General features: G+C 56.0%; 1 protein-coding gene across 1 annotated transcript; it reads right to left on the bottom strand.

Moving 5' to 3' along the window:
• Positions 1-688: 688 nt before the first annotated feature.
• LOC129017741 (GRB2-related adapter protein) lies at positions 689-27,584 on the bottom strand. Its single transcript, XM_063656204.1, has 6 exons — positions 27,430-27,584; positions 25,621-25,830; positions 20,592-20,689; positions 14,741-14,863; positions 2,932-3,100; positions 689-874 (listed from the first exon to the last, which is right to left on the bottom strand). Exons 1-6 carry the CDS (start codon positions 27,466-27,468, stop codon positions 689-691), a joined length of 825 nt encoding a protein of 274 aa, XP_063512274.1. The 5' UTR covers positions 27,469-27,584.
• Between the last annotated feature and the right edge of the window lie 177 nt (positions 27,585-27,761).

Genomic DNA, 27,761 nt, shown 5'->3' on the forward strand with positions numbered 1-27,761 from the left:
TTAGGGCTCACCTGTCCAACAGAAGAGGAGTGTGCCTCCACCTTCCCTACTGCCCGCCCCTTTTTCAGGGTCTCAGGGCCTCTAGCCCTGTGGTGGGGTGGGGGTGCTGGGTGCCCCAGGTGGAGCTGAAGTCATGGGGCTGTTGAGGAGTTGGTGTCCACCTGGAGTCTGTCCAGTGAGTTTAGGTCAACAGGTGTGCAGTCTGTCCTTCGAGGCTGAGCCACCTCCCAACAGCCCGAACAACTCCAGGGGCCTTTTGAGGGAGGGGCAGGCAGGCCCAGTGGGTGGTCAGCCCAGGGTGAACCCACCCACCATGGCCAGGGTTCCTCAGGTTGAGCCTCCAGTGGGTGAAACCTGGGAGTCCTCAACCTTCCTGGCAGATGGGGCCATTGACAAGAGGAGGTGGGTGGGGCCTCCACAGACTCCGCCCTGTGGTGTCACACAGCTGGCAGCCAATGGAAAGCAACCAGCCAGGAAGCCCCGGAGCTACCCTTGCTGGGTACCCTTGCTGGGGCACCTGGGCCATCCCAGTTTGTGCAAAGTGGCCGGAGGCAGTTAGGAGCCCACGTTCAGTCCAGGGCCGTCCACTGAGCCCCGTGTGACTCTGACCGGGCTGGGGGTGTCCATGTCCTCTCTGGACCTCAGTTTCTGTAAAAAGGCCTGTTGGCCAGATCGGCCGCCGGGCTGCTCACAGGTGCACGGGCTGCACGTAACTCCGTGGGAAGAAGCCAACGCGCCCGCAGGACCGACCCCGCCACCAGTGGGGGTCTGGGCGCTCCAGGACCTCAATGATGTCGCCACGGCGGAAGCTGAGCTGCGAGGGGTCCTGGGCTGAGAAGTCAAACTGGGCCTGGGCAAAGCAGGCCCCAGGTGACTGCAAGAAGAGGAGGTGGTTAGTAGGGTGCCTTCAGAAGCCCTGCAACCCACCCTCCCTCAGAGGCACCCAAGAGAAGTGATTTGCCACAGGTGAGGAGGGGTCTCGGGCAGCACTGGAGTTGAACTTTAAGTCCAGATCAGTGGGCCTTCTGCTCCCACTGGGCCTCCTGCTGCCCACACCCCTGCCTGTCTGCTGTGTGGATGCTGCATCTACATAGAACACGGCTTCCCCAGCCGCCCAGCTGGGACCATAGGGCTGGTGGGTCAGGGGACCTGAGTCCTGGTCCTTAGGGTGGGATTTTGGTTAGGTCCCTGCTTCTCTTGGGATCTTATTTACCTGCCTCTGCAGCAGCCATGGTAGCTTTTGACTCCAGGCCACAAAGCCATGAGAACGGGCCTTATAAACTGTAAAGTGACATGCAGCTAAGAGCCGTGTTTATTGCTCTTGCCCTTGGTCAGCCATTGAGGGAGAGAATTGTCACTTTGAGCTCTCAGGCCTGGGCTCCACTCCTATCTATGCCCCATGTGTGATGCTGGGTAGGTCCCTGCCCTTTGTGGAACTCAGTTTCCCCACCTGTGAATGGCAGCTGGACAGGAGCTCTCTGCAGCACATCTGCCTGGCACCGTGACTACTGCACCCAGCACCCTGGCCCTGCCTGCCCACCAGGATCTCAGCTCTGAACCTGCAGAATCTCATCCAGGATGGGTGATAGGATCAGCAGAGAAGCTGTAATTAGCAGCTCTCTGCCCAGGAAGGAGGAGGCGTCATGGGTCCCAGGGGGCTGAGGCAGCTCTGGAGTCGAGCCACAGGGTGGGTGATCCCACGGCCCGGGCCAGAGCGAGGTGGTGGGTGTAGGGGAGCTCTCGGTTGCCCCTGCCCCAGCTCCATCCTGGCTTCCTCACACTCTCCCAAGGCAGAGCTGGCCCAGGCGGTGAACAGGGAGGAGGATGGAGATCTGGCAGACAGGGGCCCAGCTGGAGAGAAAAGTGCCCTGAGGCTGGGAGCTCACAGTGACCTGGGCACTCAGTGTCAGGCAGGGAAGGCCAACAGAAGAGAAACTAGTGGGGGTCTCTCAAGGCACTGTTTGACTTCCCTGGCATATCAGACCCCAGAGCTCATCCTACTGAACAGAGGGAACACTGAGGGGATGAACTGGCCTCTGATCACATGGAAAGGTGGTGGGGAGGTGCTGGGAACAAGACATGGCTGGAGCTTCTCTGCAGCGGTTATCAGCCTCACCCCAGGCCTTGTCCACACTCCCCATCTCCTCTGCAGAGTCCAAGCTCAAGTGTCCCAGGGTCTTGACCTCCAGCCCCAGGCCTTGCCAGCATCCGCTCCTGAAGAAAACAGCCTGTTGGGGCTAATAACCCCAGTGGCTATTGTTGGCATCCTAATCAGCTTCAGAACTGGCCCTTGGGGCTCCTTGATGAAAGGGCTGGCTGGCAAATTGCTGTTATTGCAAGGTCAAGGGGCGGACGACCCCCACCCCCCACCCCGCGGCTTGCCAAGACCTCTCCCACGAGCACTTACACTGCCCCACACCCAAGGTCAACTCTTCCGCGAGCAGAAACCAGGACTGAGCCTACCAGGTAAGTGTCCTTGGATGAGTCACTGCACTCTCTGAGCCTCGGTTTCCTCATCTGTATAATGGGCATGTTGAGGCTCCCAGAGTACAGACACCAGTTCAGTGCATGGTACCCAGTACGCTCAGCGGGGGTCTGTACCTTCCTTCACTCAATGAACATTTATTGAGCACCTACTGTGTGCCACACGCTATTCTAGGAGCTGAGAACAAGCTAGACAGTTTGTCCCCATGGGATTTTCCTTCTGTCCTTTGCTTTTCTTTCCCTCTTCTCCTTTCCCACCCTTGCAAGTCTCACCACAGCCGCCACCAGGATATAACTTCGAAGCCTGGGCTGGACCCCTCTTGCAATACCAGGCTGCTGGGGAAGGGGGACCAAGCCCATGCTTGGCCTGGGTGTCAGCATCTCCCCTGCTGCAGATGGCAGGAGACGCAGAGAGGCTCCCACAGGCCAGCCCCCACCCGCCCCTACCTTGAGCAAGGGCTCCTCGTCTCGCAGGAAGATCTGCCGCTTCTTGGCGATGGTGGTGGTGCGGTAGAAGTCGACCAGCTCGTTGAGGGAGTTGAACTTCTCCTCCCACAGGAAGTACTTCCCCGAGGCCTCGCGCAACACCTTGAAGTGCTGCACCTGGTCTCCATAGCTAGGGGAAAGGACCCGGGGCCACCTCAGATGGTGGCCGTCCCAGCCTGGCATGGTCCCAGGGGCTCCCGTCTCACTACCACCTGGAACCAGCCTGTCTCAGGGTGGGACCTGGAGTCAGATAAGGTGCAAGTGGGAGAGGCCCCACTGACCCAGCTCCACATGGGGTCTGGGGAGTCCCATCTGGCAGTGGAATATGGGGTTAGGGGTGTGGGCTCTGAACCAGGCCACTTTCTCACCGTGTGACCTCATGCAAGTCTCTCAACTTCTCTGAACCTCAGTTTCCTCATAATGATAACATCTCCGTTATGGATAAGTGCACAGTGACCGGCATATTGGCAATGGGAAATGGGTACCTCTGAGTGTGTCGTGATCAGAGAGCGTCTCCTTCACATCTCTTTGCTGTTTCCCTCAGCTTGGACCTACTCCCTGCTCCCCTGCTCCTCCCAGTCCCCACAGTCCCTGGGGAGCAAGTCCTAGACTCATCCTGACTCAGACCAAAGCCTACTGCTATGAGAGGAGCTCAGACCTGTTGGATGTCTCATGTCCTCCCCCTCCCATGAACCTTCTGTGGCATCTCCCTTGGCCTCAGGGTAAACTCTTAACACCTCAGACTCAAGATCTGGCTCCACTTAAGTGTCCAGCTTCATTTACTTTATATCCTCTCGGATGAAGCAAACAGGCCGCTTTCTCTCTCATTTCCCATCTGTGCCCAGCCTTCCAGCCAGCCCACTACCGCCAAATCGCCCCAAGTATCTTCTAGCCCAGCAGAGGAGAGAGCCTGCTCTTTCTTTTTTTTTTTGAGGCGGAGTCTCGCTCTGTCGCCCAGGCTGGAGTGCAATGGCGCTATCTCAGGGCTCACTGCAAGCTCCGCCTCCCGGGTTCACGCCATTCTCCTGCCTCAGCCTTCCGAGTAGCTGGGACTACAGGCGCCCACCACCACGCCCGGCTAACTTTTTTTGTATTTTTAGTACAGACGGGGTTTCACCGTGTTAGCCAGAATGGTCTCCATCTCCTGACCTGGTGATCCGCCCGCCTCAGCCTCCCAAAGTGCTGGGATTACAGGCGTGAGCCACGGCGCCCGGCCGAGCCTGCTCTTTCAAACTGGCCAGAGGCAGAGCCTGTCCTGGCTGGGACTGGGCAGAGGAACTAACTGGAACCTCTCACACTCGGCATGTCCACCCAGGACAGGCCTTGTGGGGCTGGGACTGGAGGCGGTGCGGCTGTGGGTCAAGTTCATGGCAGACATGACTGCAGTGCTGCCCCACTGTGCTGCGGGGGTGGCTGGCCTGCCTCACGGCCCAAGAGGAGCAAATTGGGCCCTATGTTTCAGTTTCTCCACCAGTCATCCCTGGGGCGGCTTGCTGCTTTATTGATGTTTTAAGATGAAAGATTTCAGATAAAGATGTGTTCAAGGCCGGGCGCGGTGGCTCACGCCTGTAATTCCAGCACTTTGGGAGGCCGAGGCAGGCGGATCACGAGGTCAGGAGATCGAGACCATCCTGGCTAAACCCCATCTCTACTAAAAAACAAAAAAAAATTAGCCAGACATGGTGGCGGGCACCTGTAGTCCCAGCTACTCCAGAGGCTGAGGCAGGAGAATGGCATGAACCCGGGAGGTGGAGGTTGCAGTGAGCCAAAATAGCGCCACTGCACTCCAACCTGGGCGACAGAGCAAGACTCTGTCTCTAAAAAAAAAAAAAAAAAAAAAAGATGTGTTCAAGTTTCCCATCCTCTGGTCTGTATGAGGCATAGGGCAAAACGGGATTCCCCCTACTCCATTCCAGTCAAGGGGTCCAAACCACTTCTAAACACATCTCCAGGCATTTGCACACAGAGTGTCCTCCAGCTGGAAGGAATTTTTCTTGAACTCCTCATGCCCCAGTGGGGAAACTGAGGCCTCGAGTGCAGCCGCGACCTGCCCAGAGCCGCAGCAGCAAGAAAGATGAGAGCTGGGGCCACATTTGAGCTCATACATGTAAAACGTTGCCTAATGTCCTCCTGATTGGTTATTATCACATAACAATAGCAATAATAATTATTCCAATTATGATAGTACTATTGTCCCAGAGCTCATCATTCCAAGTCCATTTCTACTTTGCCATGTTGCTACCTGGCTGTGCCCCCCAGGAGGCCCTCCCTCCCTGCCTCATCCTCTCTGCCTGGCCAAACCTTAGCTACCCTTCCCAGCTCTATAGCCAGCCTGCCTGGACTTACACCCCAGCCCACCTCTCTGGGCCTCCACGTCCTGGCCTGCCAAATGTGGGCATTAGTGCACTCCTTGCAAGGGAGCTGAGAGGCCTGGGACCCTGGGGGCTGTGTGGGTGCTGCCAACAGAGCCACCCTAGGCCCACCTGGCTGGGCTAGGGGCTTTGGGGAGAACACAGAACAGTCCCAGCTCCCAACCAGAAAGAAGTTTAGGACCCCAAGGGAGGGCACCTGTTCAGGTGGCTGGCGGAGCTAATAGCTGGGAAAGCCTGGGGCCCTGTGAGCCGAGTGAGGCAGGGTAGAGGCACAGGATGGTGACTGGGAGGTAGATGGCCCCTCAGCCTCCTGACCCACAGGCTAGGGATCTTTTTGCTCACATTTGGGTTAAATGAGATCCAACCACCAGTCCAAAGCACTTGACTTGACGGTACACATGCACACGCGCACACACACACACACACACACACACACACACACACACACACACCTCTCAGCCTCCTGAGCCACAGGCTAGGGATCTTTTTTTTCACATTTGGGCTAAATGAGATCCAACCATCAGTCCAAAGCATTTCATGGTACACATGCGCACGCACACACACACACACACACACACACACACACACACACCCCTCTCAGCCTCCTGACCCACAGGCTAGGGATCTTTTTGCTCACATTTGGGTTAAATGAGATCCAACCACCAGTCCAAAGCACTTGATGACTTGACGGTACACATGCACGCGCGCACACACACACACACACACACACACACCCCTCACAGCCTCCTGAGCCACAGGCTAGGGATCTTTTTTTTCACATTTGGGCTAAATGAGATCCAACCACCAGTCCAAAGCACTTCATGGTACACATGCACACACACACACACACACACACACACACACACACACACACACACACACACACACACACACACACACACACACACACACACACACACACACCCCTCCTGGGTTGTAAATTGAAATCTGGTTAAACAATTTGGTTGCAATACATTTGCAAGCTTGGGTTCACCCGCAGCCTGAGTTCCTTCAGGTCTGTGGTTCTCCTGAACAAGAGGGTGGTGTCTGTCACCCCAGCTGCCCAGATCTGCTGCTCCATCTGTCCTATCCCCGCCTGTGGTTTAGTTTCTCCACCAGTCATCCCTGGGGCGGCTTGCTTCCTTATTGATGTTTTAAGATGAAAGATTTAAGATAAAGATGTGTTCAAGTTGCCCACCCTCTGGTCTGTATGAGGCGTAGGGCAAAATGGGATTCCCCCTACTCCATTACAGTCAAGGGGTCCAAACCACTTCTCTTTTTTTTTTTTGAGACGGAGTCTCGCTCTGTCACCCAGGCTGGAGTGCAATGGCACGATCTCGGTTCACTGCAGCCTCCGCCTCCTGGGTTCAAGCGATTATCTCATCTAAGCCTCCCGAGTAGCTGGGGTTACAGGCACCCGCCACCACGCCTAGCTAATTTTTGTATTTTTATAGAGACAGGGTTTCACCATGTTGGCCTGGCTGGTCTCAAACTCCTGACCTTGGGTGATCTGCCCACCTTGGCCTCCCAAAGTGCTGGGATTACAGGCGTGAGCAACCGCGCCCAGCCCCAAACCACTTCTAAATACACCTCCAGGCATTTGCACACAGTATTTCCTCCAACTGGAAGGAATTTTTCTTGAACTCCTACTCATGCCTCAAGGCCCAGGTAAAATGGCGCATCCTCTGAGAGCTGCATCAGACTCCATCACGCAGTCAGGGCCTTCTTGGGTCCCTCAGCCCCTCTCATAGCCTTCTTGTAACTTGCTACTCATGATGACTTGCATATGAGACACTAAAAAGGCAGGGAGGCAGGAGTGGGCCCTGAAGGTCCAGTCTAGCTGGGACTCAGCAAACAGAGCATCACTGCCCAGGCCTTAGGTCCTCATTGTGATGCTTTGTTCTTGAAACTCACTTCTGTTGGTTCTGAACTGGGATTCCAGCCCGCCAGGTGTTCTGACCCTGAACCCTGGCTCCGGTGGCCGACCCATTGCTCTAAGATGCATCCAGCCCTCAGGGTCACACAGCCAGAAAGAGAGCTAGTTCTCCCTATGAGAACAGAGGCTCTCGACAGGTGGAGCAATGGTCCCCAAATCTGAGACAAAGCTGCTCACGTGCCGTCAGAGGACCTTGTTCCCAGTGACTCAGCCACTTGTGTTGCCAGCTGTGGGACATGTGTGTCCATGTGCTCGTGACGCAGAGGTGGGTGTGCAGGCAGATGTGTGTCTCCCGCCCTGTCTGGCCTTCCGAAGCCTTCCAGAGGCTTCCAAGAGGCAGCCTCTGAGCCCCATGACTCCCTAGTGCCACGTGCTAACCAGCCTAGGGTTTACTGGACTTTGGCCGTGGTGCCCGGGGAGGAGCACTGCTTCAAGCAGTGGAGTGACAGTGACCCACAGCTGGGCAGGCGAGAAGCCTGGAGACAGGGATCCCAATGGCTCCACCTCTGGGGCACCGGGTACCCAGGCAGAAGGCCCTGACTCCCTGTTGGCCCCAAGGAGGGGCCTGTGTACAGGTGGCCCCACTCCTCTGGGTGAGGGGACAGAAAGGGTGTGGTGGGTTTGAAAAGGATTTCAAACCCAAACGACCACAACTTTGAATTTTATGGTATTTGAAGTTCATCTTTAGATACTTGGAAAGTTATCTAGAGCAGATAGAAAGTTATCTGGAGCAGTTCTTTGATCATATAGTAGAGTCAGGGAGTGGAGAAGAGGAGATAAGGGAAAGGGAGCCAGGGACCCAGGGATTCTAGGGCTTTCCAACCTGGGAACTGGAGAATTCTCAAATCTGGGAAACGCGCATGTGCCAGCCCCTACCTAGTCTGTGTGTGGCACATACTAGGTGCTCAGTAAATGGCAAATCTTGTCCCTTCTCCCACCTGGTCCAAATGTCCTGCTTTACAGCAGAGGACAGTGAGGCTTGGGTGCAGCCCTTCCTGCTGAGCCAGCCCCTGCCTGAGGCCAAGCGGTGCTGTCTCCATCTCACAGCCCAGCATCCCAGCAGTCACTCCCTCTCCCAGCCTGGCCCTTTTCCCTAGCCTGGCTGGGCTCTTGCTCATGGCCCTCACCAGGAATAATGCCTTTTCCCTTTTCTCTGTCTAATCTTGGCCTTAGCTATCCTTCAAGGCCCAGCTGGAGCCTCAAAGCATTTGAGCACCCCCCAGACTGGGGCTACCCTCTGGGGCCTCTCCAGACCTCAACTCCACTCCCTTTCCCAAGGCCTGTGGGAACTTCAGGGCTTGCAGGAGGAACTGAATCTGAGTCCAGACGGCCCCGGAACCGGGAGGGCTGGATCCACTGCAGCCAGCTCTGCTGCTTGAGCCTCCCAGAGCCAGACGCGGGAGGGGGCACTGGGATTGTGGGCCTGAGTTGGTGAGAGGAGAGGCTGCTGGAGCCGTTCACTTCAGTGGGCAGTGCCGGGGGTGTGAGAGCCTCTCCATTGTGTCTGAGCGTGCATTCCTGGGATGCTTGTGTGTGTGTGTCTGTGTGTGTCTCCCACTGGGTGGAGTGACTGTTATGTGTGAGTCTCTCACTGAGCAATCATGAGTATCTTTGTCTCTTTGTGTGACCCCTACATCCACCTACCCAGGGGAACAAGGGGCTAGGCTGGCCCCTGGGCTGTCAGAAAAGCCCCAAGGACCAAGTCAGGCCTAATGCTGGCAGCAGCCAGTCCTGCCCAGCGAGTTTTTCTGGCCTGGTGGCAGCAGCAGCAGCAAAGGTAACAGTGTCAGCCCAGAGAGGAAAGACAAGGCTGGGGTCGGGGCAGGAGCCCTAGGACCCTCCCTCCACCACCCCAACCAGGGCTTGTGAACATGTGGACCCACCTGGGTGCTAACTGCCTGCTGGGTGATCTCCATCAGGCATGGCCCCTCTCTGGCCTCAGTTTGCCCATCTGTGAAAAGGAGGGGTGGAACAGCCTGTTCTGCAGCAGACAGGAATCAGAGTCAAACTGACCTTGAGAGGGGTAGGACACTGGTGCAGACAGACTCCTGCTGGGTCTTTGGAGCTCAGGGAGGGTGAGTGGAGGACAGACCAAGTCTGTCAGGGCACAGAGGTCGGTGGGCACCAGCTCTAAGTTCCTTGCTGTGTGACCTTGGGGAAGTTGCTGCACCTCTCCAGGCTTCAGTTTCCTTACCTGCAAGCTGGGCTTGTGGGGCTCATGCAGGTCTCCTCACTTCCTCCCTGTCCTTGACTGCAGACAGTCCCTTCGTCCTAAAATTGCACCCTCCCCCCGCTCACCGCTTCCCTGCTTCATTTTCTCCAAAGCCTTGGTCATTGTGTAAGATTTTATACAATTTCCTAATCACTTATTGTCTGTCACCCAGTAGCACATGGGCACTTGAGGGACAGAGAGCTTTGCCCTATTTTATTCGTGGCTGAATCCCCAGGCCCTGGGACAGGGCTGGCACGCAGCAGGGGTTCAGTGACCAGATGGGTAGGGCAAACACATGTGCATTGACTCCAGGGTACCTCTGGCTAGAAAGGAGGCAAACATGTCACTTGGAGACAAACTGTCATTTATGGCAGAAGAATCCACAGTAGCTTGGATAGGAGTGTGGGGCAAAAGTTAGGCAGCCCAGACATTGCACGCCAGCCTTGGCCCCGGCCTGCTGCCCGCCAGCTCAGACATGCTCCCTGGAGGAGGAGGGAGACAGCCCTTTGTAAACTCATAAAGGGCAGCTAGCTATGGCCACAGTTGCTCTGGGAGGCAGCATGAGGCCCATAAACCCCACCTCTGACAGCTTTACAGGGCTTGGTGTGAGTATGCCAGAGATGCCATGCATAGTGCCATCAGAGTTCCCAAGTACCAACCAGCAAGGGTGGAAGAGCTCTTACACTCAAATCTGCCAGGTTGTCATTTTCCTAGACGGCCATCGGGTCACCTGGCTTCCCAGCATCTGGGTTCCCTGACTCCCTGTGCTGCTGCCTCTTCTCTAACAGTGTTGGATTCATGGGCTGGGGGTGGAGGGGCAGCCTTCCAGGCCAGGAGGGGCTCCCTAATTCCTCCTCAGCTTGGTGTGCGGTCCTTGGGGGCTTAATATAATTATGATAACTGGCACTTACCATGTGCCAGTCATCATAAAAAACATGTTACATAGCTGCCCATTTTATAAATGAGGAAACTGAGGCTCAGAGGGGTAACTTGCCCAGGATTATACAGCGAGCAGCTAGCAGGTGTCAGAGCTGACTGTTGCTCAAAATACCATGCTCTTAGCCACATGCCCTATTTGAGTCTCAGCTTCCAACTCTGACCCCTGCTTGGTGGTTGTCCAAGGACCACTGAGAGGCCCCATGACAGATGATGGACAGAATAGGAGCAGGACCCAGGAGCCTGGGCCCAGGCAGGAAGAAACCAAGGGTCAAGGGCTCCACCTGCTGGTGCTGTGTGCAAACCACAGCCAGCCAAGCCCAGGAAGCTCCTGAGAGTTTTGACCTGGGCACACTTGGCCAGTATGCCTCGGACAAAGGGTTGGGGGGCACAGGCCAGGATTTCTCTGAGGGTCGCTTCCAGATCCCTTCCCAGGAAACACCGGTGCTGGCTCGCCTGCTCAAAAACTGCTCCCTAAGACTGTCCATCTTCCCTCCTGGTCAGAAAACACGTTGTTATCCAAACACACCCCTCGCTTCCCCACCTCTAGATCTCTACTCATGCTGTTTCCTGTGCCTGGCATATCATCTACTCTCCTTGTGCACCAAACTCCTACTCAGGTTTCAGAGCCCAACTCAGATGTCACTTCCTCCCTGGTGCCTTCACTATGTGGAATGTATCCACTGTCATTGAATTTCATTTATTCATTTGCTCATCATATAGACCCCTGGGCAAGGCTGTGACCATTTCCCCTTTACATGCCTCTGGTTTGTCTCCTGTTTCAGTCCTGCCTTGTGGTTTCCACACAGCTGATGCTCAATAAATGCATGCTGAGCAAACTCACAAGACTGGGGTGTTCAGGTCTGATCATGTGCGTGTGCGCCGGCGGCTGCACTTACAGAGAGACGCCTGAAGAGGGCAGCACACTGGCGCGCTAACTTGGAGGGTGAGGCCGCGTGATTTGTTAGAGGAGGAAGCCGGAGGGCGGAGGGAGGGCCAGACACTCCCCCTCAACTCGGGCTCCAGACGTAGTTTGAGTACCCTGTGCCCCCTCTTTGCTGGGTGACCTTGGGCTTTGGGGTTGGTTCCAGGAGCCACTCAGCCAGGCCAGCCCGCCTGGCGGACGCCATTCCCAGGAGATGACCAGGCCCTGAACAGCCGACACTTGGAAGACTGCCACGTCCTGCCTCTACAGGAGCCGCAGTTCCCCGGGGCTGCAGGGAAGTGGGGGCTGGGCTGGGGGGTGGGGGTGAGCCCGCGGGGACTCCAGGCTCCAGGTGTCCACACCATCCCGGGGGTGGGCAGTCAGGGCCAAGAACGCACAGTAACCCCCCAACACACACAAGCGCACACACGCACATGCTGACAGCACTCGCATTTTTAAGATGGGGAAATAGAGGCTCAGAGGGGGCATGCGCGTTCTGCCCCTCAGGATCACCAGCCTGCCCCCAGGAGAAAAGGGAAGGGAACAAGGCTGATGGCTGTTTCCACCAATTGGGGGCCCGGGCTCAGGGTGAACGCGGGGGGCTGTAACCCCTGAGACGTTGGATCTGCCTCCCTGATATGGTTTGGATGTTTGTCCTCTCCAAATCTCACACTGAAACGTGATTCCCGGTGCTAGAAGTGGGGCCTGGTGGTGGGTGTTTGGGTCATGGGACAGACCCTCATCAGTGGCTCTTTGCAGTAATGAATGAGGTCTGGTTGTTGAAAAGAGCCTGGCACCTCCCTCCCCGACTTGCCCCGGTCTCGCCATGTGATGCACCAGATCCCCTTCCCCGTCTACCATGCGTAAAAGCTTCCTGAGGCCTCACCAGAGGCACATGGCGGTGCCATGCTTCCTATACAGCCTGTAGAACATCAAGTCAAATAAACGCCTTTTCTTTATAAATTACCCAGCCTCACGTCGTGTTCCTTTATCACAACACTAAATGGACGAACACACCCCTAGAGCTGCCTTCCTGACCATAGGCTCCTATCCCTGGCAAGTGCCTCCAGGCCCAGGGGAGCTCGCCACCCTGCAGGGCTAGCAGCAGACTTGCTGATCCCACACAGTGAACAGCATGAGCTTGTTTCAAAACAGGCCAGCTGAACACATGGGAGTCACAGGGACCCGGCGGAGCCTGGAAGGCATCAGGTGGGTGGGAATGCTTTTCCCCCAGCAGGAGCCCTCATGGGCTCCTGGCCCAGCCTGTCTGAGTCTGCCTTTGTCTGCTTCTTTGGGATCCCCTGACTCCAAGCCCCATCAAGCTTGCATCTCCACACCCGGCCCCAGTGTTAGCTCTTGACACAGGCCTGTATTTCTTTGTCCTTTATTTTTATTTTTATTTTTTGAGACAGAGTCGTACTCCATCACCCAGGCTGGAGTGCAGTGGCACAATCTCGGCTCACTGCAGCCTCTGCCTCCCGGGTTCAAATGATTCTCATGTCTCAACCTCCCGAGTAGCTGAGATTACAGGCATGCGCCACCATGCCTGGCTGATTTTTGTATTTTTAGTAGAGACGGGGTTTCAGCATGATGGCCAGGCTGGTCTCAAACTCCTGACCTCAAGTGATCCACCCGCCTTGGCCTCCCGAAGGGCTGGGATTACAGGCGTGAGCCACCACACCTGGCCTTCTTCATCCTTTAGGAGATCATGAGAGGCCACTCTGCCCTCCTCTGGGGCCACCCCTTCCTTCATCCCTTCCTCCCAGCTGGCCTCTTTACCACCCCAGTGCTAGCTCCGCTGGTGGCAGTAAGAGCTAGCATGGTAAGCGCCTCCTCCATTCCGGGCTCTGTGCCCACAGCAGCCCTGAGAGCTGGTACTGCTGGTGGTCCCCCCGCACACCTCCACGCCTGGGCCCAGCCATTTCTCTGTGTCCCCTCATCAGCCCCTACCCGTACAGTCCCAGAGGCCATCATCTACCTCCTGGCTCCCCACAGGCCTCCCTGCCACCATGCTCTCCCCCAACAGTTCTTTCTCCTCACAGCACTCAGAGTCATCTGCTAAAAATGGAGTCCAGTTACATCTCTCCCCTGCTCAAGACCCTCCATGGCTCCCTACTGCTCTGAGAGAAAACCCGACCTCCTTTCAGGCCCTCTGTGATCACTGGATGTGGGTGGAACTCCAGCCCCTGCCCTTCGCTTACTCTGCTCCAGCCACATCACCTCCTCCGGGTTCCTACACGCCCCAAGCGCATTCCCACCTCAGGGTCTTTGCAAATGCTATTCCCTCTGCCTAGAAGCCTCTCCTCCCAGGTCCTCCTCATTCCTGGGCACCTGGGAAGCCTCCACCTCCTAGTTCAGATCTTTGCTGCAATGCCACCTCCTCAGAGAGCCCTTTCCTGACCACGTTGGTTCATTCTGTGTTAACATGTTTTCTTGTTCACTCACAAAGACTGAAACCCACGACAGCAGCAACTTTGTTTTTTTTTCCCATTTGGTTTCCCCAGCCCCTAGAGCATCCTGGCACATGGCACATAGTCAATAAATATTCCTTGAATTAATGCGTCTAGATTCTACCAGGGCCTAAGAGTAGGAAGGACAGAGACCAACTAGGAGCCTGACCCTGTCTATCCCCACCCATTCCTGCTGCTACCTTCCAGCCTGGATTCCTCAATCACCCCAGGGTGGCCCTTTAGGATTGGATTCTGTGCTGCCCAGCGGCTGCCACACCACAGGTGAGGGCCACCCTAATACAATGCCAAATGTTCCCCAGCACGGTCATCCTGCCTCCATGCCAGGGACTATTCTAATTGCTTTAAATATACCAACTTGTTTCTTCCATGCAATAGCCTATTTTACATGTGAAGAAACAGGCACAGAGAAGGTAAGTGACTTGCCCGAGGTCACAGCCAGGAAGTGGCAGAACCAGCATTTGAGCCCAGGCAGCCTGGCCTCAGGGTGCATCTTCCCAACTATATCACATAGAGTGGGACCCTGTGCGGAGCACATCCTGGACACCCGCCCTGGGCATTTCAGCACTCTCCTGCCCTCAGTCCCTTGCCACATCACCACCCTGGACACCGCCCTCTCTTGATGAAGAACCTATGATGGCTCCTGTGCTCATAGAAGCCTGGACCTTCAGCCTGGCATTCGAGGCCTTGCACAGCTGGCCTGAGCCTGCTTTCCCAACACACCCCACTGCTCTGGGCTGCACCCTGGGGTGCCCAGACCACCGCCTGTGTCCAGGCCTCTGCCCGGACTGCTCCCTCTGCAGGGATGCCATTCTTCCACCCTCACTCTGTGAGCCCCTCCCGGGCCCCAAGGCTCAGCTCAAATGCTGCCCACCCCCCACCCACCCTCCTCTGCACACACCCCCAAGGGCCAGAGCTCACTTCACAGAGACAGAGAACTCCCCTGGGGAGCTCTCGCTCTCCCGGATCAGGAAGGCTCCCAGATGGTTCCGCTTCATCAGAATCTCTTCGGCCAGCTGCCGGGAAATCCTGCCCGAGTACCACCTGTGGAGAGAGGGAGCTGGTGAAGGCAGTGTGAGACCAGGCTTTCAGCCAGCCTCCCACCCGGTGCCAGGTGTTCAAGGTCTGAGACAAGAGAGATGTGATTGCACCCATTTTACAGATGGGAAAACTGAGGCACAGAGACGTGAAGCAATACACCCGCAGTCACACAGCAGAGGCAGGCAGGAGCTGGAACACAATCCCAGCATTTTAGCTCCTGAGGCCAGCCTCTCCTACCATGCCAGCAAACACACACCCTTATGGAAACAGAAAAGTCACACTCCAGTGAGCCACAACCCAGCCAACCTCAGTCTAACTTTCCCTTTGAGATGGTAGATTCTTTAAAGTCAAAAAATAAATCAGGCTGGGTGGTGCATGACCGTAGTCCAGCTACTCGGGAGGCTGAGATGGGAGGATCACTTGAGGCCAAGACTTTGAGACCAGCCTGGGGAATAGAGAACCCCCCTCCCACCCCCGTTCCTTAAAAAAATACTTCTGGCCGGGCGTGGTGGCTCACGCCTGTAATCCCAGCACTTTAGGAGGCCAAGGCGGGCGGATCACGAGGTCAGCAGATCGAGACCATCCTGGCTAACACGGTGAAACCCCGTCTCTACTAAAAATACAAAAAAATTAGCCAAGCGTGGCGGCATGCACCTGTAGTCCCAGCTGCTGGGGAGGCTGAGGCAGGAGAATGGCATGAACCCGGGAGGCGGAGCTTGCAGTGAGCCGAGATCACACCACTGTCCTCCAGCCTGGGTGACAGAGCAAGACTCCGTCTCAAAAACAAACAAACAAACAAACAAAACACTTTTTTTTGAAATAGAGTCTTGTTCTGCCGTCCAGGCTAGAGTGCGGTGGCATGATCTCGGCTCAGTGCAACCTCCGCCTCCTGGGTTCAAGTGATTCTCCTGTCTCAGCCTCCCGAGTAGCTGGGACTACAGGTGTGTGCCACCGCCCCGGCTAATTTTTTTTTTTTTTTTTTTTTTTTTTTTTTTTTTTTTTTAGTAGAGACAGGGTTTCACCATGTTAGCCAGGATGGTTTTGATCTCCTGACCTCGTGATCCGCCCACCTCAGCCTCCCAAAGTACTGGGATTACAGGCGTGAGCCACCTCACCCGGCAAAAAAAAAAAAACTTTTTAAGTCGAAAATATAAAAACATGACAAAAATAATAGTAGCTTTGATCTGGAAATACCCATTCCACAGTCTCAGGCCACCTGAATTTTTTTCGCAGGCACAAGTTCCTTTTGCTGCTGACCAAACAGAACTGGGTATGCAGAAGGTGCCTGGTAAATGCTTAGACTCTTGCAAGATCCCCAGGGTCTGGGAGTGAAACTCCTTTTCCAGTCCTGCTGATCTTGCTGTGTGGCTCCTGATAGCTCCTGGTAGCCCCTGGCCTCTTCAGGAATTTGCCACTGCTATAGGCTGACTTTGTGTCCCCCAAAATTCAAATATTGAAACCTAATCCCCCATACAACAGCAGTTAAAGGTGGGGTCATTGGGAGGTGATTAGCAGCCCCCATGAATGAGATTGGTGCCCTTATGAAAGAGACCCCAGAAAGCTCACTTGTCTCTCTGCCATGTGAGGACACAGCTAAAAGACACAGCCGTCTATGAACCAGGAAGTAGCCTCATCAGACACGAATCTGCCAGCACCTTGATTTTGAACTTCAGCCTCCGGAACAGTGAGCAACAAATGTCTGTTGTTCATAAGCTACCCAATGGATGGCATTCCGTGACAGCAGCCTGCAGGACTAGAACACCCACCATCGGAGGGTCTGTGTGGTCTCTGGCTGGCTTTCCTAACTCCAGTGTTTTAGCCCAGCTTTGGCTCTGACCCCTTTATTGTTCAGATGGGGAAACTGAGGCCCAGAGCAGCCAGAGGTCTCATGGTGGGACCATGACAGAATGTTCCCCTTCACTTCTTCCATAAATGCTCCTCTCCCTGAGTCAGACTGAGCTTGGCACAGGTGGTGGAAGCCAGGCGGGGCTCTTCCTGTTGTTTCGGATGTTGATGAGCCCTCGGGGCTGAGTGCAGAAGGCGTGCGGTGCTGCACATGCCGCTAGTGTCCTGGCCATGTCCCGGCGCCGGCCTTGGCAGGATGAAGGCTGCTCAGTACAGACCTCGGGGCTTTTTTTCTGGTGATTGACATATTTGGCCTGGGTTCAGGGCAGGCTGAGGCTCCCAGGAACAGTCTGACTCCCAGTGGTGACTGATGGAGCAGAGGGGTAGACGCCCCAGCGCCTGGCCCTCCGGAGGGATGACTCCTAGGTGCGCATTCTGCACTATCTCCAGCTGGCCCTTGTCCCCAGCCAGATGGAGCTCCGGTTGCCCCCAGCAGCGATGACACCAACAGTGTGCCCCACTGGCTCCCCCTCTTCCCTGTCCTCTTCGCCACTGTTATATAAATTCCTTGTTATCAGGCTTGTGTCTCAGGGACGGCTTCCGGAGAAACCTGAACTCCTAGACATGAGATTCTAGACCACTGCTGCCCCCAAACGAATGGGGGCCCCTCAGCCCCTGTCCCAGCGAGTTTCCTCCTGGGAGGGGGCGTGGGGAAGGTAGCCGCTGGGTATAGGGCTCAGGGCAACCATCCGGAGAGCTCAGCCTGGGTCTCCTGGGGTTTGGAGACCTGAAGGCAGGTGCCCAGCCAGCCTGGGTGTCTCAAGGCCAGAGGTGAATGCCACAGGCTGCAGCAGGAGGGGAACATAGGGGGCCCAGGGTTGGGGTTACCAGGGAGGGGAGCTGCAGAAAGCCCCCAGCTCCGTCCTGGAACAGTGCCCAGCGTGGCCCAGGGCGGGAGTTTCCTGAGGGGGCAGGTTTCTTCGAAGAACCCACAAAACTCCTCAGGCGGCATCAGTGCGTGGGTGGCTGTTGCCCTCAGAGAGCGTCGCAATCACACCCTCCCAGGAGTCTCCCACGTCCCCTGCCAGCCCTGCCCCCACCATGGCTTGACAGATGGAGGCAAGAAGAAAGCACTTCCTGAAACCCCCAGGGCCCGGCTCCTTCCCCCATACCAGTGTCACTCCATTTGTGGCCATCTCGCATCATTCCTGTATTACTTCTGTGGAAACTGAGGCCCAGATAGGGGCAGAGACGCCCCCACACCCCACCAGATGACATAGCAAGTGCATGGCCTGGGACTCTCCCAGTCCCACAGCTGTTCTTCTGAGCTTCCCCGCTGTCCTCCAGGGTGTCCCAGCCCAGGGCCAGGCCACACGGCTGCAGTCCCGCTCCACCTCGTGCCAGCTGTGAGATCCTGGAGGGGCACTCAACCTCTCTGTGCCTCTGTCTGCTCATCTCAAAGATGGCGATGGTGGTGCTCAGCTCCTAGGGCCTTGAGAGGATGCATGAGCTGCTTGTACGCGGGTGTTTGCTGCTCCCCCCACACATCCCCCTGCCAGGCTTGTCTCTGCCTTCCCTGGCAGATATCCACTTGAACTTCCAGGCCCAGCGGGCCACACCCTTCCTCTAGGAAGCCATCCCTGACTCCCATGGGCCGTGAGGCTGGGTCACGTGCTGCTGTGGCCCCTGCCGATGAGGCTGGCTCTGGAGCACTTGGCGTACATTGTGCCTCCCCCAGGGGCTCCTGGGGTTGGCAGGGGTGAGAGGGGGTGCCCAGGGAAGGAGTGGGCCTGGCATAGTCACGAGGCCTACCTCTGAATTTCTGAGGCCCCAGCCCTCCCTCTCTGCCCCCACACCCTGGGGCCTTTATGGGCTGAGTCAGGTGTGGAGCTGGAGTTTCCCCATAGACATTTCAGGGAGCAAAGCAGGTGCTGAGGTTAGTCGAGGACACACCTGGGCATCACTTCAGGCAGGTTACTCAGGGGCCTGACCCCATCCCTGCTGTGTCCCAGACACAAATGGCCAGAGATTACCCCAGAGGCATGGGAGGCTGAAACCCTCCATGGCTCCCAACTGCCCTGCTAGAGTCTTGCCTCGACCACTGGCATCCCCCCGACAGGCCTGGCCTGGCACTGCGATCTTTTGTCATCTTTTCTCCCCTGCCTGAGCAAATGCAACCCTCTCAGCAGCTGTAGGCCAGCCAGCCTTCCAGCCATTGCCAGGCCATTTCCTCCACCTGAAGGCCCCTCCCTGACAGCTTGGCCCAGGGGGATTTCTCCCGTTCATGCCCTCTGGCATGTCTAGATGTGCCCATTGGCTTGCAGGGGCCTGGGGCACTGGCTCCAGCTTGTGGCCCTGGGTCGGATTCTCTCGTCTCTCTCCCTCTTCACGCACCCCCCTCCCTCTCCCCCTTAATTGACAGAAAGAGCACAGAAACCTGCCCAATGTCAACAACCACACGAGACATAGTGGGGCCTGGAACCCAGGCTGCAGCCCCAGATGACTACTGGAAGCTGCAGCCTCTGTGGGGGAGGCTGGGAGTGCCTGGAGCCCGGGCAGGTGGCTGAGGACCTGGGTCGGAGGGGGCCTCGCCCAGCGCAGGAAGCTGGAGGTGGTGGCAGCTTTGGAACTAACTTAAAGAGAGATAAAGAGGAAATACCTCTCATGCCCCACCCTGGCCCTGCACCTCCTTCCCTTCCCACTGCACAGCCACACACGCATCTCAGCTCCCAAACTGTCCCTCCAGCCTGCTTGGCCCTGTCACCTGTCTCCATATCTGACTGAGTCCTACCATAACACCTCCATGGCTCCTCACATGGCTTGGCATTTGGGGTCCTCCTGCCAGTCCCACACGCCACAAATTCTCTGTCATTGCTCTCCCTTTGCTCATCCTGACCCTCTCCCAGGGATGCCTTTCTCTTTTTCTACTTAACCAACTCCTACACATCCTTCAAAACCTCACTCATTGCCACCTCTTCTGAGAAGCCTTCCCTGAGAAATCACCTTAATGCTCACTGTCTTCCCATGTAGTATGTCCTTCATGTCCTCTTTCTCCCCCAGAACACAGCTGCTCTGACCCCTTGTGTCTCCAGCATCATCCGGGCTGGGCCCCCTGGAATTGTGGCCAGTGTTTAGTGCATGACTAAGTGGCTGTATCTTGGGGCTGCCTCAGCTGTCATTTAAAGCATATCCAGTTGGTTTGCATAGATTTCTTGGGCCCCATGCCTGTTCTGAGGTTGGGCCCTGCCCCAGCCATTCTCAGGGCAGCAGTGTTGGCTGCCACCTGCCCAGAGCCCAACCTGGGACATCCCTAGGCTGGTAGGTCCCAGGCCCCAGGATAGCTGGGCCCCAGGCCCAGTTCTTGCTCCACCCGGGTCCCAGACTCTGCTCTGCCAATGTCCAATTCCCCCCCAGACCCCAAAGGCAGGGCCTACCGGGTCTGCTTCCTGCCCAGCCCTCTCCCAGTCGCCACCCAGGGCCGGGCCAGCTCTCAGCAAGAGCTCTAGAACCCTCCACCCTGAACAGATTGGAGCGTCTGCCCTCCTTGAGTTATAGATAGGAAAACTGAGGAACAGAGGGCAGGGACCTGCCTAAGGCCACACAGCAGCCAGTGGCGCAGCCAGCTGAAAGCCCAGGGCCTTGTCCTCTCTCGGGGACCTCCTGGACATTCTCCAGTGGCTCAGGTCCTCAGTGTCGAAGCCTGGGCTTGCCCTAACTCTGCCCCCACTGTGGGTAAGTCCTCAGAACTGTCTCCTATGCCTGCACAGGCTGGTGGCCTCTGTGGAGCCTGGGGGCCCCAGACGGAGGGACAGAGGCCCAGGAGTGAGGGGGTCCCAGGGCCAGGAGAGACAGAGCCACGGGGACGGGATGGGGGGTGTCCACTCACGGATGGGGCTTGACGCGGATGTAGTTCTTGGGAATAAACCCCTCGACACCCCGGAGCTCGGCCTTGTACCAGTTCTGGTCATCCTCCATGTTCAGGATCTGTGGGCAGGAGACACAAAGCCACTCAGTCACCGAGAAGGAACAACTGTTACCCCCGGAGGCCCCACTGCATGCCAGGCCCCAGGTGGGCTTCGCCTGCACCAGCTTCTGTGCCTACTCACAGAGAAGGGCTGGGGGCCTGGGACGGACTTGCCCACGGTCACAAGGGCTGAATTAGAACCCTTCGTTCTTCAGTGCTGCCCATCCCCTGGCCCCAGGACAGCCCATCCTCAGGTGATTCACAGACTCCAAGGGAGGCACAGTCGGGGACTCGTAGGAGGCTTGGGGTGGCTGGAGCTGGATTCTCAGGCTCCGACACCAGGAGCCCTGCGGACCATGGGGTTTGCAGGAGCAGAACGGGGGACCTGAGTTCCTTCCTGGGTTGTGCCCCCGAGTTTGGGGGGCCCACAGCACCTACATGCCATGCACTGAGCCTTGGGGTGAAGGTCGGGGGGCCCAGCGTGAGCACAGCCGCCAGTGGTCACCTAGGGTCCCTCTCATTTAAACAGCTCAGGGGTGACAATTCAGTGGGGGGACGTCAGGCTCTGGGGAGCAGATAAGGGGGCCTTTGGTCTGAGACAGACTGGTTCTCAGCCCTGGCATGGCCTGCTCGGTCACACGGGCTCCTCTTCCGAGCCCGTGAGGCCCCCATCACCCCACAGGTGGGCCCGGAGGAACTGAAATAGCCGGAGCGGGGGTGGGAGTCCCTGAGGGGGAGCAACCAAGCGATCAAGGTGGGGCGGGGCCGGGCCTGGGAGGGGCACAGCATGAGGCCGGGGGTCCTGCCTCCATTCCCTGGGCACACCTTCCGTGTGTCCCCCTGATTCTCATATAGCCCCCAAGGTCAACATCACCAAATGCTATTTTACAGATAACAAAACTGAGGCCCAGAGGGGAAGTGACTTGGCCAAGGCCACACAGCAGGGGAGAGGTAGAGTCTGTTTGGTCAGCCAGGACTCTGAGGCCTGGGGTTTTTGGCTCGCTGGTCAAGGGGGTCCTGGCCCACCAATTTTTGCCTCCAGTCCTCTTTGTCACTGGACCCCATGTTGAGGGGACATCTCTCCTGTGAGGGGACATCTCTCCTGTCAGTCCTGGAGCAGGTTCCAATGTCAGCTCAATCCTTCAGGGGTACTTGAGAGAAAAAATTGGGCATGGGGTACCAAAGGCCCAGGGCAGGCCAATACAGGGGCACCAACTCCAGCAGTGACATTTTGCCAAGAGTAGCTGGGATTGGCCTCCTAGGGCCCAGGCCTGAGGCCCCACCCTCACAGGTGGCCTCTGCACCCCCATCTCCACCCCTGCTTTGTCCACCAGGCCAGGCTGGCTGAGCCCCTTCCTTCCTGCCCCTGCAGCCTGGGCCAGGTCAGCACACCCAGGGGCGAACGGAAGCAGGTGGCTGACTCAGGAAAACTTTCGCTCAACACAAAACAAAACAGGCCGGGCGCGGTGTTTCACGCCTGTAATCCCAGCACTTTGGGAGGCTGAAGAGGGTGGACCGCCTGAGGTCAGGAGTTCAAGACTAGCCTGGCCAACATGGTGAAACCCCGTCTCTACTAAAAATACAAAAAAAAAAAAAAAAGCCAAGTATGGTGGCACACTCCCATAATCCCAACTTTCTCAGGAGGCTGAGGCAGGAGAATCACTTGAACCCGGGAGCTAGAGGCTGCAGTGAGCCAAGATCGCGCCATTGCACTCCAGCCTGGGCAACAGAGTGAGACTCCGTCTTAAAAAAACAAAACATCTCCCCCAACCTAAGGAGAAAATGAGGGCCTGTAGGCCACATACCACAGCCATGGATTCCAGGAGGATGCCCTGAAGCCTGGGGCTCCAGAACATTCTGTCTGCTTCTGACTCTCTCTGTGGTCTTGGCCTCAGTGTCCTCCCTCGTCTGTCCAATGGGTGCATTTATGGCCTGCCCTGCATGCAGCAGTGCGGACATTGGGTGGAATATATCTCATGCAGTCCCTGCTTCGTTTTGTCTCCTTGTCGTCTGCACTCAGAGGACTCAGGGATGTCCCATTGGTTACATTAGCGGATTTCTTTCTCTTTTTTCTTTTTTTTTTTCTTTTTGAGATGGAGTCTTACTCTGTCACCAGGCTGGAGTGCAGTGGCGCAATCTCAGCTCACTGCAACCTCTGCCTCCTGGGTTCAAGCGATTCTCCTGCCTCAGCCTCCCAAGTAGCTGGGACTACAGGTGTGTGCCACCACGCCCAGCTAATTTTTGTATTTTTAGTAGAGATGGGGTTTCACCATGTTGGCCAGGCTGGTCTCGATCTCTTGACCTCACGTTCACTGATTTCTTACTGTGAACATTGTTTGAAAGCCCCAGACCCTCTGAGACCCGGGAATTCTCACAAGGGAGAGAGGCCAACTCCTCCCTGGAGGAGTATCACTGCTCAAGGTGAAAGGCAGAACTCGGCCTGCCCCTGAGCCTTTGCCCCCATGGTGCCCTCGACCCAGGCTGCCACCCCACTTTACCATCCCAGCCCGATGCAGATGCTGCTTGACAGTTGTTTACTGAGCACCTACTGTGTGACAGGCACCCCACAACGGAGCAGGGAACAAGAAGCTCACATTCTAGTAGGCAGAGACAGACCATAAACAAGGGAAGAAACAAATAAGCAAGGTAGTTTAATGGAGCAGTAAGCGCTGCGAAAAATGGACATCAGGTGACAGATGGAGAATGTCTGGTTGGGTGGGGACAGGGAGATTGTCAACACGGGACAGGTGGGGTGGTCCAGAAAGGCCTCTCTGAAGAAGTGACATGGAAGCTGAGACCCGAATTACAAGAAGGAACCAGCGGTAAGAAAATGTGGGGAACAGTGTCCAAGGCGGACGGAACAGCCAGTGCCAAGGCTCTGAGGTGGGGCCAAGCTCTGTCCTTGAAACAGAAAGGAGGCCAGGGTGTCTGGAGCTGAGGGAGGGAGGAGCAGATGTCACAAGATGTGCGGGGGAGGACCAGGCTCTGAGTCACGGCCACTGCGTGGAGATTGGGCTGGGGAGCAGAGGGTGTCGCGGGGAGACCTTGGGAGCCACCACGCAAGCCCAGGTAAGTGACAATGGAGGCCTGGGCTGGAGGAGGGGCTTCAGGTAGGTTTTGCCAGAGTTGCCGACAAGACAATGACAGGCTGCAGAAAGTAGGTTCGGGGAGCCCAGGGCTGGCTGTGTTGGGTCTGGACCGTCGCCCTTTCCCATGGAGATGTCAAGGTGACATGGGCTTCCTGAGTCTGGGTCTCATCATCCAGGCTGCTCATGCAGAGATGGGAGTGAAGCCACTAACCACATGCCCCTCCAGCTGGCAACAGCAGGGGGGTGCGTGCACCCAGAAATGCCTGGCCCATCAGGGAGGGAGGCTTTGTCCCAGGGAGGTGATGTTTGGGGCCATTTGTCCAGAGTGAGTCCATGAGCCAGAGTTTTCATCCAAGACCAAAGTTCAGATTTGAATAACGGGCTTCATTGCCCACTCTCCCAGGCTGGACTCAATCTGTAGGCAGGCAGTGCTGTGGCAGGGGCTGGCCCACAGGGAGTGCTGGAAAACACTTGCTAGACAAGAGGACAGGATGGTCGCGGAGCTCAGCTTCCACCGCAGCCACTTGATCCCTCCAAGCCTGGCTCAACGCCTCCCGCGCACCCCATTCCTGTTTCATCACTGCCCCACTCCCTCCCAACACCACACTTGGGTCTAGAGACCTCGAAGTGCTCTCAGATGAGAAACCAAGACTTGGATCCCCGCAGAGGGTCATGCCTTGGGCTCACAGCCCCAGTGCTCAGCCTGGCCCTGTCTCCATCTGGCCACGAGGCCAACAGCCAGCACTGCAGTGACCCCAGGTGCCAGCACCCCAGCATAGAGAAGGAGGAATTGATCCTCCTCCTCTGGACCCCAACCCCCAGCCCAGCCTGTTCAGACCAAGTGCAGGTTCCACAGCCAAAGGGACACAGGTTCAAAACTGACTCCATACCGAGCAGGTCATGTTGCCTCCCTGTGCCTCAGTTTAGTCACCTGTGAAATGGGGGTGCCAGTCCCCATTGCTTAAATGGTACATGAGGTGTGCTGCTGAGTTTGGGGCCTGGCTATAGCAGGGTGATGGCACAGGGAGCTCTCCCGTCTTGTGCTTGAAGCTTGTGGCCAAGAGCAGCGCCCAGGGCTCAGCGCAGAGGAGCATCCAGTCTAACGCCCATTGCTCCAGTGGGGAAACTGAGGCCCAGGGAAGGGCAGTTACTTCCCTAGTGTGGTTTACTGGCAGTTCCAGTGCACACATCTTGGCATGGCCACTCCCAGAATCCTGGGCATGGCTTTCATATGCAAACTTTTAAGCAAGGACATTTCCAGAGACACATTCCACAGGCCCATCTGTCTAGACTGTCTTGGAAGGCTGCAACATTTGTCAAAAGCGGCCCAGACAAGGAGAAATGAACTGTGGTATGACTCTATTTTCCCTTTTCTCCACACTACTGGGAAGCTCATCCTTGACACTTTCATCATAGCTATTTTAGCCCTACTAGGTTAGCATGTGTACTTATTTCTTTCCTAAGACCTTCTCTCTCTCCCTCTTTCTCGCTCTGTTCTCCATTCCCATACTCTGTCTCTCTCTCTAGCTCTCATTCTCTCCCTCTCTCAACAATTTTCTCTTCAAACATTTTCCTGGAAAACTGGGGGTTGAACTAACTCCTGCCAGACACTGTGGTAATATCTCATCGAATCCTCACAACAGCCCCAAAGGAGGGTCATTAGTTATCTCCCCATTTCCTAGATGGAGAATCTGAGGCTCCGAGGGAAAAGGTGGCTTGTCCAGAGTCACACAGCCAATAACTGGAGAGGCTGGGCCTGTCTTCCAGGGGCCACAGTCTGCTTGGGACAGTCCCAGGCCCCCGGTGCCTAAATCCACCCCCACCCCGTGTGGGGCCAACTCAGCAGGCTCCAGTCCCCCTACCTTGAGTGTGTCTCCCTTGTTGAAGGCCAGCTCGTCGCTCTCTGTAGCCTGAAAGCTATACAGGGCCACGGACTCCATGCCGCTGCTCGGGGCTCCAGCAGCTGGGCTCAGAGCTGGGCCGACAGCTTCCTGCTTCCTCTGCAGTCGAGGACCGTCTTCCTTTGTTTTGAGTGCGTGTTTGTTCTTTTGAAGTTGAGACTGAAACTGCTCCTGATGGGGGAGAAACAGGAAACAGACATGTCACAGAACAGGGAGGGCTTGTGAGCCAGCTCGGTCCCTACCTCAGACCCCAGGTGCCAGGAATGGCCCTTGGGGAGTCTCCCTGAAGCTCTGGGAGTGGGGCCCCCTTGTGCCCATGTTTCATCATCCGTAAAAGTGAGGTGCCTGGAGGAGAAGTGCCAAAGCCGTCCTGCTGGCTCAGGCACTGAGTCTCATGGCACCAGATGCTGGCCCCTCTTCACCAATTTGCCAATGACTCTCCGTCTTTTCCTAAACCCTGATGCCTCTTGTGATGCCCTGCCTCCTGCTCCTTCAATCCCAAACTCCTCACCTGGCATTCAAGGCCCTTGCAATCCACCACCTCCACCTGCCCCTACAAGCAGCCCCCATTCTCATCCCTTGTCATCCCCTTCACTCTAAACAAAGCTAGGGCTTCAGCCACAGCAAGGGGCCACACCAAACTCTCATTTCAACCCCAGACTTTTGCACCTGTGGTTCCTCTGCCTGGTGTTCTCCTCTTTCTGCTCCCAGGAGACTCTTATTCACCCATCAAAGCCCAGCTCAGAAGGTACCTCTTCTGGTTTAAACCCTGGGCACCTTAGGTGGGACTTAAATCCTAAGGTCAATAAGACTTGTAGGCCGGACGCGATGGCTCATGCCTATAATCCCAGCTTTGGGAGGCCGAGATGGGCGGATCACTGGAGGTCAGGAGTTCGGGATCAGCCTGACCAAGATGGTGAAGCCTCATCTCTACTAAAAATACAAAAAATTAGCCTGGCGTGGTGGCATGTGCCTGTAATCCCAGCTACTGGGAAGGCTGAGGCACAAGAATCGCTTGAACCCGGGAGGCAGAGGTTGCAGTGAGCCGAGGATCCATCCAGGCTCAAAGCAATCCTCCCACCTCAGCCTCCAGAGTAGCTCGGACTACAGGTGCCCACCACCATGTCTGGCTAATTATTTGTATTTTTAGTAGAGATGGGTTTTCACCATGTTACCAAGGCTGGTCTTGAATTCCTGGACTCAAGCGATCCTCCTGCCTGAGACTGTGCCATTGCACTCCAGCCTGGGTGACAGAGCGAGTCTCCTTCTCAGAAAAAAAAAAAAAAAAAAGAGAATTGTAAATAAATCTCTACCTTTTCTTAGTGGGTTTGTTATGAGCAGTGTTATCAGTGTAGCAATTCTGAAACTGTTTTGCAAGTGTTTCAGGATAGAGCACAAATGGACAAGCACAGCTATATTGTTTGGAACCAAGGTTCTCCCTGGGAAAGAAGGGAGACACAGACGTGGAAGGAAAACCAGGCAGAGCCCTGTGGTGTTGCATGGACACTGGATGAATCAGTGTGAAGTCATATTGTTTTTTTTCTGTAAAGAAGTTTTTCTTCCTTCATTTATATTAATATGGACTCATGGTTTCATATTTTAGCCAGTGGATTATAATCCATTACTATCACATTTATTTTGATGCTTAAAATGCCCCTGATTAGGCCAGTGGGGTCTCCTTCAAGCTGTCTCCTTATCCTTTTGACATGGACCCGTCATTCTGTGAACACGCCCTGACCTTCTGGCCAATAACAGAAGAATCGCTTGAACCTGGGAGATGGAAGTTGCAGTGAGCCGAGATCGCACCATTGCACTCTAGCCTGGGTGACACATCAAGACTCCATCTCAAAAAAAAAAGAAAAAATAGTTGCGAGGAAAGAAGAGAAGATGACAGCTGCCCGCCGCCCACTCTGGAGTCCCTGAGCCAACCAGGCAGGATGGAGCTGGCCCTGGCCTCACCTAGCTCCATTCCAGGGCTTCTCCACGCTGCCCTCTACTCAAAGACCCCTGCCTTCTGGCTGCCCCCGACCCCAAGGGTGACAGGATGTTATAAAGCCCCTCTTTCCGGCTCTGTTGCAGCTGAGGTTTCAAAGCCTCAGAAT

The sequence above is a fragment of the Pongo pygmaeus genome, chromosome 19, assembly GCF_028885625.2.
Source record: "Pongo pygmaeus isolate AG05252 chromosome 19, NHGRI_mPonPyg2-v2.0_pri, whole genome shotgun sequence".
NCBI lineage: Eukaryota > Metazoa > Chordata > Mammalia > Primates > Hominidae > Pongo > Pongo pygmaeus.

Bases quoted from the DNA above. Each gene is read 5' to 3' on its own strand.
- LOC129017741 (XM_063656204.1), bottom strand. From the start codon at position 27,468: ATGGTGCGATCTCGGCTCACTGCAACTTCCATCTCCCAG. The intron at 20,690-25,620 runs GTAGGGGGACTG...TCCTGCCCACAG, and splicing joins ACAAGGGAGACACACTCAAG to ATCCTGAACATGGAGGATGA. The intron at 14,864-20,591 runs GTGAGTGGACAC...CTCTCTCCACAG, and splicing joins ATCCGCGTCAAGCCCCATCC to GTGGTACTCGGGCAGGATTT.